The sequence below is a fragment of the Cetorhinus maximus genome, chromosome 29 (genome assembly GCF_964194155.1).
Source record: "Cetorhinus maximus chromosome 29, sCetMax3.hap1.1, whole genome shotgun sequence".
Lineage (NCBI taxonomy): Eukaryota > Metazoa > Chordata > Chondrichthyes > Lamniformes > Cetorhinidae > Cetorhinus > Cetorhinus maximus.
Window position 1 is genome coordinate 23,788,842 of NC_135907.1, and position 16,332 is coordinate 23,805,173.

The window sequence follows — 16,332 nt, forward strand, 5'->3', positions numbered from 1 at the left end:
CCACAGTCCCTCACCTGGGCAGCCGCCATCTACAGAGGCTCCACGTCAACCATCAGCGGATAACCTAACCACCAAGGAGGAATAGAAGAATCAACAATACAGTTATCATCCCATATCCCGCTTCCCTGCAAAGCTCCTGCTGCCTAGTGAATGGGATCGCTTGGCTGCTTTGACCGTTCCCATTCCTGGAATTGCAACTCCCTCTACACTGTCCCCATCAAACACTCCCAGGACTCAAAGCAGGCCAGGGAGTGCACCTTAGCTCTGTACCCCACAGCCTAGTGCAGGTGTGTGTATCTGTACCCCCCAGGTTCCTCTACCCTTATTTTCCAGGGAGTATGGGGCCTCCTTAATGTTCCCGCAAAAAGTACTATGTCACACTCGTCTATATTGAAGTTAATTTTCCATTTACATGACAATTTTGCAAGTTTGTTTTTCAGTATTGTCTCACACTCCTCCGCTGTATTAACTAAACCCCTCAATTTCCTGTCAGCCCCAAATTTTGAAATTTTAAAATTGCACTTCCAATTCCCGAGTCTAATTTGTTCATAAGTGATGAACAGTGGTCCCAGCACCAAGTGCTGAGCAACATTAACCTTCTCCATTTGCCAATCTGAGAACAAAGCGCAATTACATATATAGTATAGCAACAGACCATTCAGCCCAGCTAGTCAGTATTGTCCATACGAGTCTCCTCCCATTCTATCTCAGCCTTTCAGCATATCTTTCTCTTCCCTTTTCTCCCGGGTATTTATTCTTCTAGTTTCCTTTTGAAAGCGTCCAAGCCCTTTGCCTCAACCACTTCTGACAATTGCAACTTCCACATTCTAACCGCTCTCTGAGGAAATAAATTTCACCTTATTTCCCTATTAGATTTATTAGTAAGTAATTTGTATTTATGGCTCCTGAGTTTGAATTCTCACACAAGTGAAAACATCCTCTCTATATCTACCCAGTTCAACACATTCATCATTTTAAGAATCTCTATCAGCTCTCCTCTAACTCTCGCTTTCACTAAAGGAAAAAGGCCCAACCTGTTCAATCTTTCCGATAGTTGTAATCACTCCGTTCTAGCACGATCCTTGTAAAATCTTATGTTTTTTCCTGTGCTTCTATATTCTTTCTCCAGTATGACCAGGACTGTGCAAAGCACTCTAAGTGCATCCAGACACAGGGCCTAATACAAGTGTAATGTAACTCCATGACCTTTGAATGCTATACCTCTCAAATTAAATCCTAATGATTTGTTAGTGGTTTTAATTGCTTTGCAAAGTTGGAAGGCGGATAAATGTTATTTTGTTTTGAAAGGTTCAGTCTATGCTTGGTCTGCCAGCTTCTATACAACCCCTTCCCCAAGAAGAGTGATTGCAGCAAAGCACAATGCTGCTCACAGTACAACCTACTCACTGCACTGATCATGGCTTCAAATCTGATACAATACACCTCACTATAGGTGCTTCCCTCTCCCAAAGGTGAGCCAAGCTGGGGTGCGATCCCACATGGGGGCGAGGTTCCCTCTAAATTTGCTTTGTTGTGCTTAGTCTATTTATTGCAATGTACGGTACCATTGATTTTTTTTTTGTACAGCTGTCCACACGTTGTATTTTACATGAAAGAACTCCAGGAGCCTGCATGGTACCTTACAGTTTGCTGTGTGAAGTCACACAAATCCAGCTTAGCAGAATGATTGCTAGTTACCCTCTGATACCTCCTCACTCAAGTTGCCATTCGCCGCAGGAGGGTCTAAAAAGCTCAGTGAGTTAGTCATTTCGATGGATATCACAGCCAAACCTGATCCTGCTATGCATACATGGGCTATTTAGGCAGCGATCACTGTGCAGTGATCAAGAGCAGGAACCCTGCCTGATTTCCCTCTCTCTCTGACCCAGGGCTCACTGTTCAGTGATCAGGAACAGGAACCCTGGTTGATTTCCCCTCTCTCTAACCCAGGGCTCACTGTTCAGTGATCAGGAACAGGAACCCTGGCTGATTTCCCCTCTCTCTAACCCAGGGCTCACTGTGCAGTGATCAGGAACAGGAACCCTGGCTGATGTCCCCTCTCTCTAACCCAGGGCTCACTGTGCAGTGATCAGGAACAGGAACCCTGGCTGATGTCCCCTCTCTCTAACCCAGCGATCACTGTGCAGTGATCAAGAACAGGAACCCTGCCTGATTTCCCTCTCTCCCTAACCCAGGGCTCACTGTGCAGTGATCAGGAACAGGAACCCTGGTTGATTTCCCCTCTCTCTAACCCAGGAATCACTGTGCAGTGATCAGAAGCAGGAGCCCTGGCTGATTTCCCTTCTCTCTCTAATCCAGGGCTCACTGTGCAGTGATCAGGAACGGGAACCCTGGCTAGCTTTTCTTTTCCCTCTTTATAATCCCAGATTCTAGCTGCTGCTGATCCAGCCAAGCCTGCACATCCCCAAATTCCTTCGCCCTATCATTGAAGGACGAGCCTCCAGCTGTCTAGGACCTAAGTTCTAGAATCCGTTCCCTAAACCTCTCCACCTTGCTCTCCTCCAGTTTAAGATGCGCCTTAAAACCCAACGTTTTGTCTTGATCACCTGTCCTAAAATCTCTTCTTTGGCTCAGTGTCAATTTTTATTTGATAACAAAACAGCTTCCTGTGAAGCACTTTTTTACTTCATTAAAGATGCTATTTAATGTAAATTGTGACTAGTTACCCTGCTGCCTTGGCACTGACAAGGGATGGAAGCTGGGTGCAATCTAGAGCTGGCTAACAAAATGGCAGAGCAGGCTCAATAGGCCAAATGGCCCAGTTCTCTTCCTATGTATCTATACAGGAATTGGCTTCTTTAGCTTGTCATCAGTGACAGGATTACATGCTGGCAACCAAACCTATATTTAAACTGGCAAGCTGTCCCACTCCACAATATTGATTTTAAGCGTCTTAATCTGTGCATCATGATCAGTAAGATATTCTGACAGAAAGTCTTTTAATTTTCCTAAAACAGTAATATTTTTGGCTTGCAGGAGAGCAGTGTGCTCCAACCGACTGCTACCCTTTGCTGTTTTCACCCCTCAATGCAGGTTTATCCAAAGGCATATTGGGGAAACGAGAGTGAGACACATCCTGAGGACAGAATCTGCATTTCAAACTCTGTTCTAAGGAACTAAAGCCCACAGCCTTCCCTTTAAACTGCCTAAACTAGCCTCTCTGAGCACGGCTGCAATTGTTAAATACGACAATGTCCACAGCTTAGTGACAGGATGTGTTAACCCTCGGAGTGCCACTGTAGCATCTCCCAGCAGTTTCTCTCAGCAGAACATAATGAATACAATGGATCTGGCTAACAGCAGAATGTATAAGATCCCATGGCACTGTTTCAAAGAGCGTTCTCCCCGGTGTCCTGACCAATATTTATCCCTCAACCAACATCAAAGTACTTAATTGGCTGTAAAATGCACCAGGGTGTCCCGAGGTTGCTATAGAAATGCAAGTTCATCCTTTTTAAAAATATTCCAAAAAAGAAAATTGTTTTGTTTAGAAAATGTGAAGAGCATCACAGCCAAGCGAATGTTGAGAAGTGGATTTTTTTTAATAAACTGCTTTGCAAAAGTAAAGTTACTCCACAGAACTGGGCCAGGAGCTTTAAAAATAATAACACAGCAACAACTGATGGAAAGAGCTTCTCCCTCCGCTCTGCGAGTCAGAGAACGCCGAAATTCAGAACCTTATTGCCTGCATCGGCCACGGGACACAGACAGAAAACAGTTGCATAATAAGCTGAGTTACTTTACAGGGATCCCACCGCCCTCCATTGTTCCCATTTAAACTGAAGGTTTGTACTGGCCTCCCAGTGCTGCTTAAAATGCAGCGCCATGTGTCTGTTGCTACAGTGGATCATGTGGCACTGTTTCCAGATGCATCTTCTGTTTGGCCAATGGTATAGAGACAGAGAAAGAAAGAGAGACTGACAGGGAGATAGAGAGAGAGTCAGAGACACAGAGGGAGCAGGAACCCTGGATGATTTCGCCCCTCTAACCCAGTGTCACTGTACAGTGAACAGGAACAGAGAAGGAGAGACACACAGACAGAGAGAGAGAGACAGACAGACAGAGATGCAGAGAGGCAGAGTGTTGCCCAGCTCAGACCAGGGTAGGATGGGTCAGAGGTGTGGATGGAAGAGTCAATGCAGAATGCTACACTCTGGCGAAGGCAAGAGTTGGTATGCCAGGGTGCCTTCTTGTAATTTATGGTGGAGTGTGGTTTCAGTTATAATGCACACACTCTGCAGGGCTGAGAGAGGGGGTGACATGTTCCTGCCTGCAAGGGGACATGGTCACACAATGGATTGGATGTGTTCTAACTTGTCCTCATACATGCGGTGAAACGCTCTGGCCAGACTCTGAAACGGAGCATCGCAGTTCTCCATCTCTTTCTGCAAAATAACACAGAATGAAAGATGGTGAAGCTAAAGGCCAAAGTGCAACAAGCAACCCAATCAACCGCCCACAGCTCAATCAACCACAGTCCAATCACCTTCAGCCTCACTAACGATATACACCATTCGCTATCAAATCCTGGTCCATTCTAATCCAGTCAGGTCGATGTTCTGCACGTTATTATACACAAGTCTCTCGTTTTTACTTCTTATGGTTTACATTCAGTTTTTACATCTATGTAACTATTCGGTTCTATGTTTTCCCTCCAGCTCATTCAAAGGAGTCTCAGTATTGGTTGCACGCTCAGCGAAATCATGTTACACAGTTCACAATCAGTGTGACAACTGGTTGGGTGAGGGGTAATAGGAGGTATCTGAGTCACGGTCTTGAGTGGGAAGCCGCGTTGATTTATTTTATACACTAAGACTGATTACAGTGACAGGCGACTGTCACCCTGACTGAGCGCAGCCACTTCAGTACACACTGCAGCTAGAACTAGGGCCCTCCTGGTCTAATGATACAGGACACTCAGCAAATAAGAAGGGCTTTTAACCTCAGCAGTTGTTATTTCTTACCCATTGTAGCTACGACAGCTGTGTCTCAGTGGGGAACACTCTCGAACTCAAATCCTTCTGATTCAGGCAAGTTCCACTTCAGGAGCTGGAGCATAAAGTCCAGACTAGCATTCCTCGTTCAGTACCGAGTTAGAGGGTTAGTACCAAGGGAGCATTGACCATCAGAGGGTCAGCACTGAAAGAGTCTTACATTGTCCGAAGTGCAGTACCAAGAGTGCTGCAGTTTCAGACGAGGCATTTTTCGGATGAGACATTAAACCAAGGCTCTACGAGATGGGCGTTAAAAAGTTTCCCAGCACTATTTCGAAGAAATTCGGGGAGATTTCCCTGGTTACCTGTCCAATATTTATTTCTTGACCAATGCCATTATCACACGGCTTTTTGTGGGAGCTTGCTGTGCAAATTGGTAACTGTGTTTCTCACACTACAACAGTGGCTACACTTCAAAAAGTGCTTTATTGGCTGTAAAACGCTTTGAGGAGTCCGAAGATGTAGAAAGACACTCCACGCTTTTGCTGAAAGTCCCTGTCTCACTTATAGACTGACTGTGAGATACCAGGTGTTTCTCAGGCTGGCAAGTCGATGCAGTGGGGAGGAGGAGAAAGAGAAACAGAAAAAGTTGAGATTATCCCTTCACTTACTGCGGAGGTCTCAAAGTACTCCAGGCCCTGGCTCACTGCCCATTCCTGTGCTTGGGTGTACTCCACGGCACGTCTGCAGGCTAGGTCCATCTTATTGCCCACAAGGACTCCTGCAAACCAATCAAAGGCAATGACTGGTTGAGGTACCAAATTCACTGTGCAACTTTCCTACATTCTACAATGACATTCTCAGAGCCAGAGGAGCACTGACCTGCCAGCTGGCCACTGGGGGCTTGTGCTCGGGCCCTTTCCAGCCACTTTGTACAACTGTTGAACGTTGCCTCGTTGGTGATGTCATACACAAGGCAAATGGCAGCCGCAAGCTCCCACTGTTTAAATGGAGAAAACGCAAGGTTTAAAAAGAGCAAGAGAACGCGCACATTATCCCTGTTGTAGGCTCTGGGGGTTCACAAAGGCTCTGATCAGCTGAGAGTAGTCTTAAAGGCTCAGCTTCCATTTCAACACAATATCCAGGTCAGAGAGTCTGACGGCAAGTTCCAAATTCACCAGAAAGACACAACACAGCAACACAAAGGAAAAATAAAACGCTAGGCAGAACTTTCAACTCCCTGAATGAACGATCCGGAGAAAGTGAGTTCATTATCCCACTGCTACAGTTTGAGAATTTGAATTTGGCTTCATAGGAATCAGTGAAAGTCACCAGAAAGCTGTTGGATTATCATAAAAGGAAGAAAACATGCCTACAGCAGTATCATTTTACACACTTAAAACTTCAGCAACCGTGTAAAATGGGTGATATCAAATCAGACGCCCATTCTGCCACTCACCTGAAGGCAGGCTGGTATGGGACTGGAGTCAGATATAGGCCAACCCAGATAACATTGGCAGGTTTTATTTCTTAAAGTGATTTTTACAACTATGGGATGACTTTTACCTATTCCTTTATAACCGAGCTCAACTTATCAAACTGCCACAGTAGGATTTGAACTCACTTTCTCTGCATTACTAGTTCAGTAACAGCTTCTTAGGCAATCCCCTGGGATCAAGGATGACTTGCTTCCATGGTACTGAGATGGCTGATAGGTCCAGTGCAGGGGGCAGGTGGTGCTTGAAGGGTTTGGTTAGATGAGGTGTACTCTCTCTTGACACTTCGGCTTTGCCTCTGTGTGTTCTTGTTTAATAACAGAGTCACTACACCTCACAACTGAGAGAGTCAGCCCTGGGTATGCTTTTTCACACAGCCTAGCCATCAGTTTCAGAGTAGCGTTGGCAGAGGACTGACAGTAAATGATCCTACCTGCCCTTGCTGGTATGGATAGTGGGCATGTCCTACTGAGAGGTGTAGATTAAAGGACAAAAATAATTCAAAGAATGAATGACAGAGCCTAAGCCTCTGAAGAAAACAAACCTACTAGTTGATCTCCGTACCTGGCTTTCCACCATGTCATAGAAGATTTCTTTTCCTGAAGAATCGAATATGAAGAGTTCCTGGAGACAGGGAAGGTAAGAGAACACAATTAATCAACATCGACGCGCAGAAAGTCGCTCGGAATTCACACTCAAACAGAATGATGACATGCACTTTTTTAAACACTCACCACGCTGTCAGGGGTGTCTGGAATGGGGACTGGATTAACAAAGACTTCCACTCCAGTTGTCTAGACAGGATAAGGAGAGTTAGTACCACTCTCAGACCCACATCCTCTGTAACCTCACTAACTAAACTTCCTGCTCGTAAGATTCAAACCTGACCAAACTCCCAAAAAATGGAATTCAAAGATTGGGGTATCAAACACGATGAAATCTAGAAACATCAGTTCTGGCGTCCTACAGTTGTGGTGTGACACTTGGGGCCACCATCCCCTGACTGGTGCACAGAACACTCCATCTCCTCTCCGGACAGTAACGGCCAGGATTCACATTCAGTAGCCCCTTGCCTTGTATAGACAGTTGAACAAGAATCAATGGGGTAGCAGCTATCACACAAGATCTCTGTTGAGTAAGTTTATGAAGATCATCGTAGGAACATGGGATTCAGCCCCTTGAGCCTGCCACACCATTCAATTAGATCATAACTGATCTCCACAGCTCCATTTAATCACCTTTGCTCCATATCCCTCAAACCTTTACTCGACAAAAATCTATCCATCTCAGTCTTGAAAGCTCCAACTGGCCCCTAGCAATTACAGCCTTTTGGGGAGGGGAAAGCGGTTCAGATTCCCACTACCTTTTGTGTGAAAATGTGCTTCTTGATTTCACTCCTCAATAGCCTATTGCTGATTTTAAGGCTAAAGGTGTGTGTTGGCATCCTTCCATCTATAAGAGATGATGACATGCAGCAAACAATCCTTTTAGGTGGGAAGGTATTTATGTGGTGCACCTTCACTGATGGCTGTGAGGGTCAATCCTTGAAAGGGAGATTCTTCCACAAGTGCTGCACATGAAGCTGCCAAGTGATATTGTGGGTTGGTACTTGTTGCCAAGCTGCTGGCCATCGTGGTGGTGCACATCAGCCCACAGGAGGCATCACCATTTCCACCTTTGGCCAACTATAGTCAGGTGGGATAGTCAATGTCTAGGACCTTCATGTCACACTTGCAAGCATCCTTGAAGTGGAGCTTTGGGCGCCCCACTGGTCGCCTGCCTCTGCCTACCTCGCCAAACAGAAGTTTTAAGATTTAAGAATGTTAGGATTATGTCCCCTTGTTCTGGGTTTCCCCACAAGGGAATAGTTCCTCCCTATCTATCAAATCCCTTTGTCACTTTAAACACCTTGATTAGATCACACCTCAAAACTTCTAAACGCAAAAGAATACAACCCAAGTTCATTCAAACTGGCCTCGTAATGTAATCCTTTAAGCCTTGGTATCAAGTTTATTATTCACTGTTAAATTAAAATTCCTCCCGAGATTGTTTGGCCCAATATTGTGTTATAATTCCTTCCCCAAACGGTGTGTACTACCTCGTAGGTAGTTTCTAAAACCTGAATTTAGGGAAAAGTCTAGAAAAATCAGAAAGTAAATGAGTCAGATTAACTGCAAGCTTGTTTGAAACCAAAACAGAGCATATAATCTCAGCAAAGAAACCTTGATGGTTCAGATCACAAGATCGCCACAAATGAAGATAAGCCTCTTTTATTCTAGATCATTACTCTAGTCATTCCTCTTGAAGGACTGTAACAATGTCCAGAATGGTGCTAGCATTTCTGTCTCCCTCCACTACTCCACTTTGAGTCCGCTCCATATCCCGATCATTCCAGATGAAACACACGCCGGGTTCTGTTCTTCCATCACCTCCCTGTGCTTGCTGACCTACTCTGGTTCCCGGTCCTACAATGCCTCAATCTTAAATTTTATCTCCTTGTTTTCAAATCCTACCATGTCTTCGTCCTCTCTCTATCTTTGTAACCTCCTCCAGCTTCCAAATTCACAGCACTCTTCCATTCTGGTCTCTTGCACATCCCCGATTTTAATCACTCCACCAATTCCAGCTGCCTGGATCCTACCTCTCCCTAAGCCTCTCCACATCTCACTCCTCCTTTAAGATGGTCCTTAAAAGCTACCTCTTTGACCAAGCTTTTGCTCATGTATCCTAAATCACTTTATGTAGCTTAGTGTCAAACGCTGCAGTGAAGTGCCTTGGGGACATTATACAATGTTAAAGGCACTATACAAATGCAAGTTGTTGCTGTAAAGTACCAATTTTTAAAATTCATTTTCAATACGTGGTCATCACTGGCGAGGCTGGCTTTCATTGTCCAATTACCTTTCTTATATACTGTTTATGCTTTATGTACCACTGCAAAATCTCATAAACCTTTCCACAGCCTCCTTTCAAGGTTGAATTATTGCTCAATGGACATACCAGGGTATAATTTTTCAGAAAGTGAGCACTTTCACTGCGAAACACATGCACCAGCGCACTCTTCCCAACAGTGGAGTCACCTGGAAAAAAATGAGTAAAAGAAGAGCGTTGTGAGTGGAGGGCCAGGAAACACAGACAAACACCACACCACAGCACAGATCCAACTGGGTACATCTAACAATCCAATATGAGCCAGAGTTCAAATCTCACCATGTTTGAGAATTTGAATTTAGCTTTAGAAATAAGGAATTACAAATTTTGCATCAGTGGAAGTAAGGCAGTCACAAGAATTGATAAAAGTCATCGACCTGAAATGTTAACTGTCTTTCTCTCCTAACCTGCTGAGTATTTCCACTGTTTTCTGTTTTTATTATAGGTCACAAGAATGCAACTGGTACACTAGTGTCCCTTTAGGGAAGGAAAACTGCCGTCCTTACCCAGTCTGGGCTTTCAAACCCCAACACGGTCAACTCTTAATCGTCTTCCAAGCTGGTTTAAGGCTCATCACCACCTTCTCAAGGAACTATGGATCGGCAATATTTACCAACCTTGCCAGCAACACCACCTCCAAAAATTTATTTTTCTTTAAGTTGTTGGGTGAAATGGCCAGTTTGGAATTAAGTCAGAGATATCTCACCCTGGTTGGGACTAGGTAAGCAATATGGTGAGATGAATTAGGGTGGGAGGAGGTAAGGAGCCTAAACACCAGCAGCTTTTGTGTTGTGAAATATTATGTACCGTAATTCTACTGCACTACACAAGGTAACTTTCGCTTTTCTTCCCACTTTCCTGAAGCTGCTGACACTGCTTCAATCGACAGGTAGGTGCCAACAGCCACTCTTACTGTGTCCAAGTCACCATTCTTTATAGTATAAGCCCAAAGGGCAGGCAATGTCAGCAGGGATTTTCCAGGAGGCACTGGCTGGCGGGTGAGCATTCTGCTCAGCAGAGAGTTCGCTGGAAAGCAGTAAGCGTCAGTTCAGCATTAGCCAATGCTGAAGCTCAGGCTTTCAGAACTGTATGAAGTGAAAACAGAGGCAAGGCACTCAAAGGTCAAAATACACTTGCACACTCTACTTCTCATCTGAACCATTTTACCCACAAAACACACAAGGTTAAAGTCAACAGGTGTCAGCATGCGAACATGAGTATTGAGATCACATAACCAACGACAATGTCTATTACTGATCTTTTATTTACTGTTTAAGAAACACAATTAGCCAAATCTGAATTTCCAATTAGCCACAGGCTTTTCAGGTCAACTCTGATGGCACAATTTGAAGAGAAGGGGAGTTTGTCTATTGTCTGAGATAATGTGGCTCAGGAGAGCTGAGGGAAGAGGGGGAATGAAGAAAGCTGTGGGGGGCCATTTTGCCAGTTTTCCAGGCATAGCTCCCATCCATTTGATTTCAGTCACAAACAAACCGTTTCTCAAGGCAGAGAATGTAGACAGTAAACTGTGCCTCAGTGGGATGCACTCTCACCTCAGGGTCAGAGTCATTGTCCTGGCCAATAATTATTCCTCAATTAAGATCACTAAAGAAGATTGATTACCCAGACGTTATCATCTTGCTAGTTGCTTCCTACATTATAACAGGCCACAAAAATTTTAATGTATTTCATTGGTAAAGCATTCTGGGAAATTCTGAGGTTGTGAAAGGCACTCCAGAAATGCAAGGAATGGATTCCACTCTGAGACTTGAACATGGAATCCAGGCACTTTGAGTGCCAGCACTGAAGGAGTGCTGCACTGTCAGGGAGCCAGTGCTGAGGGAGCGCTGCGCTGTTGGAGGAGCAGTACTGAGGAAGCTTCACACTTGCGGAAGTTCAGTACTGAAGGATTGCTGCACTGTTGAAGGGGTAGCACCGGACAGTCAAGGGGCAGTACTGAGGGAGTGTTGCACTATCAGAAGGCCAGTACTGAGGAAGCTCCACACTGTGGGAGCGGCAGTACTGAGCGAGCACCGCACTGTCAGAGGGGCAGTACTGAGGGAGTGTTACACTATCAGGAGGCCAGTACTGAGGCAGCTCCACACTGTGGGAGGGGCAGTACTGAGTGAGCACCGCACTGTCGGAGCATCAGTACTGAGGGAGCACTGCATTGTTGAATGACAGTACTGAGGGAGCTCCACACAGTCGGGATGGCAGTACCAAGGGAGTGGCACACTGTCAGAGGGGCAGTACCATGGGAGAACCAAGCTGTCAGAGGTGCCACCCTTTGGATGAAACGTTAACTAAAAGATCAGTATGCCCTCTCAGTTGGGTGTAAAAAGGTCCCATGGCCACTATATTAAGAACAGCAATTGTGATGAAATTGGTGCCTAGTTTATGCAACGTCTTCTCTCTGGTGTCCCTGGCCAACATTCACCCCTCAATTGACATCACACAAAAAAAAAACCACCTCATTATCAGGGTTAGCAGGAGCTGGATCTCTTTGTGGCTAAATAGAAAGACTTGCATTTCGATGGGATCACCTGAGGTTGCGAAAGGCACCAAAGTGTTTTAGAGCCAATCGAAGGTTTCACATTGCTGCTTGTGGGATCTTGCTGTGCGCCGTTTGGCTGCTGCACCTCCTGAATTACAACAGTGGCTGCTAGGCGCCCTGTGCAGTCCTGGGGAGGTGACGGGCGCTATAGAAACGTAAGGCCTGCCTCTCCCCCTTCACCCACTCACCTGCCAGCATACATTTGGCTCGCAGCTTCACCATGGCTCCCGCTTGGTCACTAAACCCATTAACCGGTGAACTGCGTCAATAATAACCTGGTAATCCTAACCCCCCACCCCAAACTCAGCTACTGCAGACCGCTGGCCGCCATTAGCCGCTCCTTGGTTACAGCTCCCTAGCAACACTGGGTCTCGCCTCCGCACTCGTCCCATTGGCTGCCGCGCCTGACGTGTTCCCGTTTCTAATTGGTCGCTGCGCCGTCAATCGGGCTTCCCTGTCGTTTGATTGGGCAGGGTGGCTGTCAATCAAAATGTAACTTCCGCCAGCGGTACCCACCCCAAGGGAATAGGCACTCTTTCAAATAGCTGGGATTGGGATGGGGACAATTAGCAATGTTATTTTAGAGCATAAAAATATTTCCTAATGCTGCTGTAATTATATTTTCAATTCTAAATAATTTGGTGTTCAGCATTCAATTTTTCTGTCAGGCATTTTATGTTCACTTGGCTTGACCTCAATGGGTAAAATAGATGGTGGATCAATATGGTTTCTAAACTGGAAGATCTACAATTGACATGACCTTCTCATCAGGCAGCTGCAAGAGAAATGATGGAGACAAAGGAGACCGGTATATATTGCCTTCATAGGCCTCACCAAGTTGAACATGTAAGCACAGAATCTCAGAATTGTTACGGCACAGGCCATTCAGCCCATTGTGTCCGCACCAGCCCTCCAAATGAGTAATTTACCTAGTGCTATTCACCCCAGAGCCCTGCATTCTTCCTTTCCAGTAATAATCCAATTTCCTCCTGAATGTCTCCATCGAAGCTGCCTCCACCACATTCTTAGGCAATGCATTTGATCCTAACCACTCCCTGCATGAAAAAACATTTTCCTCACATTGCCTATTACCTAAAATTTGTGCCCTTTTCTCTTGATCCTTTCACAAGTAGGAAATCCAGACCACTCATGATTTTGGATACTTCTGCCAAACCACTGTTCATCCAAGAAGACAATCCCAACTTTTCCAATCCATCTTCACAACTGAAACTCCTCACCCCTAGAACTAAGAGGCACTCTACTGGAGTAATTTGCCTCCTGCCAAAGCTGCTCAAGTAATATTTCAGGTGGAGATTAGTTTTTTTAGATTTCCAGAATTTGCAGTATTTTGCTTTTGCAACCCTTCTCTGGGCCTGGTTCCAACTACTGCCTCACCGTCAGCCAAGCAGGTTTATTCTCTTGAAGGTGTTGGCTGGTGCCAGTAGTTACACTCCCATTGCCACTAACCACCCCATTTGTACTTCACCCAGTTGCTCATCTCCACATCTGTAGCACTTAATTCACACTGAATAGCTAAAACAGAAACCCACCCTCATTAAAACTCATGTGTTGGTTTTTGCATTCTTTCTACACCCTCTTTGTCTAACCTTCAGCATCACCTATGAATCAATTGTATAAGACACTAGTTAGGCCTCATCTGGAGTACTGCATCCAGTTCTGAGTGCCATACTTGATGTGAACGCAGTGGAGAGTGTAGAGGAGATTTACAAGAATGATTCCAGGGATTAAGAACTGTAGTTATGAGCATAGATTGGTGAGGTCGGTACTGTTTTGCTTGGAGAAAAGAAGGCTGAGAGGAGACTTGATAGAGGTATTCAAGATCCTGAGAGGTATGGACAGGGTAAATAGTGAGAAACTGTTCCTACTCAAGACAGCATCAAGAACTAGACGGCAGATTCAAAATAATTAGCAAAAGTAGTGATCCAAGGAATTTTTTTGTAACCAGGAGGGTGGTTGGAGTCTGGAACGAACTTCCTGGAGACAGGTTCGATCATAAGGAAATTGGATTGGAACCTAAAAAGAATGTGCTAGTGTTACATGGATAAGGGCAATGACCTCCTTCTGCACTGTAAAGGTTCTGTGATTCAAATACTTTATTGGCTATAAAGCACTTTGGTGCCTTTCATAACCTCAGGAGAACCCAAAGAAATGCAAGTCTTTTTATTCAATCACATCCAGATCGCCTCCCTGATAATGAAGTGGTTCTATGATCCAGAAAGCAAGAGGTGGCCAGGCAATCGAAACACAACTATGACACCAACATTGATGTGGGAATATGCTGGAATTTTGCCTTGATTGTACAAGTTCTATTTGTTAAAAGATTACTTTCTTCACTATTTAACTGGTCTGAAATCAGGTTAACCACCATTGAAATAACCAACCAGTAACTTCTAACCCAATGTAAAAATTAGAGACATGGGGTAGGGAAGGTAAAGTGTTTTTGAAAGGGTAAATACTATTTCTATTTGAGCTAAAGGAAAATATATTCATCCTGTTAAATAAAAACAAAATGACAACTTGCAATACAGTACTTCTCACATCTTCAGGGAATTTGAATGCATTTCCCAACCAGTTCAGTTAACCAAGTTACTGAATAATCTTAAGGCAAAATACTGCAATGCTGTAAATCTGAAACAAAAAAAACTTGCTGGGAAAACTCAGCAGGTCTGACAGCATCTGCGGAGAGAAAGACCGAGTTAATAACGTTTTGAGTCCATGACTCTTCAGAGCCAAGTAAAAACGTGGTGAAATTTAGTGTTTAAGGGGGGGTGGGGCAGATGAAGCTGGCTAGAAAGCCAGCAACAGGTAGAGGCAAAGGAGTTTGCCAAGTATGTCATAAACAAAAGGTCAAAGTGGTGTTGATGGTGGTGGTACTGGCTAAAGGAGATGCTAATGGTGACATTAAAGGCAGAAAGAAGAATGTGATAATAGCTGGACAACAGTAAACGCTCTAGAAAGAACAGATGGCTCTTGTGGGGTGGGGAAAAAAAAAGATTGAAAATAGGCTAAAAGGTGCAGATAAAACAATGAATAAAAATGAAAATAAATTGTGGAAAAAATGACAATTAATGAAAAATGAATTGAAAAAAGGGGATTAAAAAGGAGTGAGGATGGAGAGTTCACGATCTGAAGTTGTTAAACTCAATGTTAAGTCTGGAAGGCTGTAAAGTGCCTAATCGGAAGGTGCTGTTCCTACATTTTGCTTTGAGCTTCACTGGAACATTGTAGCAGGCCAAGAACTGACATAGGGGCATGAGAGCAGGATGGTGCTTTGAAATGGCAAACGACAGGAAGGTCTGGGTTATGCTTGCACAGACCAAACGCAGAGCAGTCACCCAGTCTGCATTTGGTCTCTCCAATGTAGAGATGACCACATTGAGAGCAGCAAATGCATTAGACCAAATTAAGGGAAGTGCACTTGGATGAGGTGGTTGGGGTGGAGAGAGAGAGGGGGGGGGGGGGGGGGGGGGGGTGGAGAGAAGGGGAAGGAAAGATAAAGGGGGTGTTGCACCTTCTGCGATTACGTGGTGTCATGGGAGGGGGTTGAGGTGTTAGGGGTGACGGAGGAGAGGGCCAGGGTGTCCTGGAGGGAACAGTCCCTACAGAATTCTGAAGGGGGCAGGGGGGGAATGAAGGGAACATGGGTTTGGTGGTGGCATCATGCTCGAGTTGGCAGACAGCAGATGAGCCTTTGAATGCGGAGGCTTGTGGGTGGGGTGAAAAGTGAGCCCAAGGGGGACCTTAACATTGGTTCTGCAAGGGACAGAAAGGTGAGGGCAGAGGCACGGGGGATGGGTCAGACACTGTTGACGGCCCTGTCAAACAGTGTGGGTGGGAAACCTTGGTTAAGGAAGGCACACATACATACATATCACAAGCAGTTTTGGAAAGTGGCATCAGAACAAATGCAACAGAGGCAAAGGAACTGAGAGAATGGGATGAAGTCCTTACAGGAAGCAAGGTATGAGGAGCTGTAGTTAACATTTTAAGTTCAACAACTTCAGACGTTGAGCTCTCCCCTCCATCCTCCCCACTTTTAAATATTCATTTTATTTCTTCCCCACTTATTTTTATTACTTTAATTCATTTTCATTCTTTGTTTTAACCCCACCTTTTAGCCTATTTTCAATCTTTTTTCCCCCACCACCATCCCCCTCCCCCCACTAGGACCATCTGTCACTTGCTCATTTTGTTCTTTCTAGAGTGCTCACCCTTGTCCAGCTATTATCATTCTTTCTACCCTTAATGTCACCATTAGCATCTCCTTTAGCCAGTCCCACCACCAATAACCCTCTGAGCTTTTGTTTATGACATCTTTGGCGATCTCCTTTGCCTCCACCTATTGCTGGCCACCTATTCAGCTTCACCTCCCTTA

The 16,332-nt window shown here is 44.9% G+C and overlaps 1 protein-coding gene across 1 annotated transcript; it reads right to left on the minus strand.

Moving 5' to 3' along the window:
* Positions 1–3,548: 3,548 nt before the first annotated feature.
* ift27 (intraflagellar transport 27 homolog (Chlamydomonas)) lies at positions 3,549–12,302 on the minus strand. Its single transcript, XM_078531868.1, has 7 exons — positions 12,125–12,302; positions 9,452–9,531; positions 7,186–7,245; positions 7,016–7,075; positions 5,838–5,955; positions 5,627–5,736; positions 3,549–4,406 (listed from the first exon to the last, which is right to left on the minus strand). The coding sequence occupies exons 1-7, from the start codon at positions 12,156–12,158 to the stop codon at positions 4,308–4,310; spliced, it is 561 nt and encodes a 186-aa protein (XP_078387994.1). The 5' UTR covers positions 12,159–12,302; the 3' UTR covers positions 3,549–4,307.
* Between the last annotated feature and the right edge of the window lie 4,030 nt (positions 12,303–16,332).

Bases quoted from the DNA above. Each gene is read 5' to 3' on its own strand.
- ift27 (XM_078531868.1), bottom strand. From the start codon at position 12,158: ATGGTGAAGCTGCGAGCCAAATGTATGCTGGCAG. The intron at 5,956-7,015 runs GTACGGAGATCA...CCATTTAAACAG, and splicing joins ATGACATGGTGGAAAGCCAG to TGGGAGCTTGCGGCTGCCAT. The intron at 4,407-5,626 runs GTAAGTGAAGGG...GTTATTTTGCAG, and splicing joins AGTACTTTGAGACCTCCGCA to AAAGAGATGGAGAACTGCGA.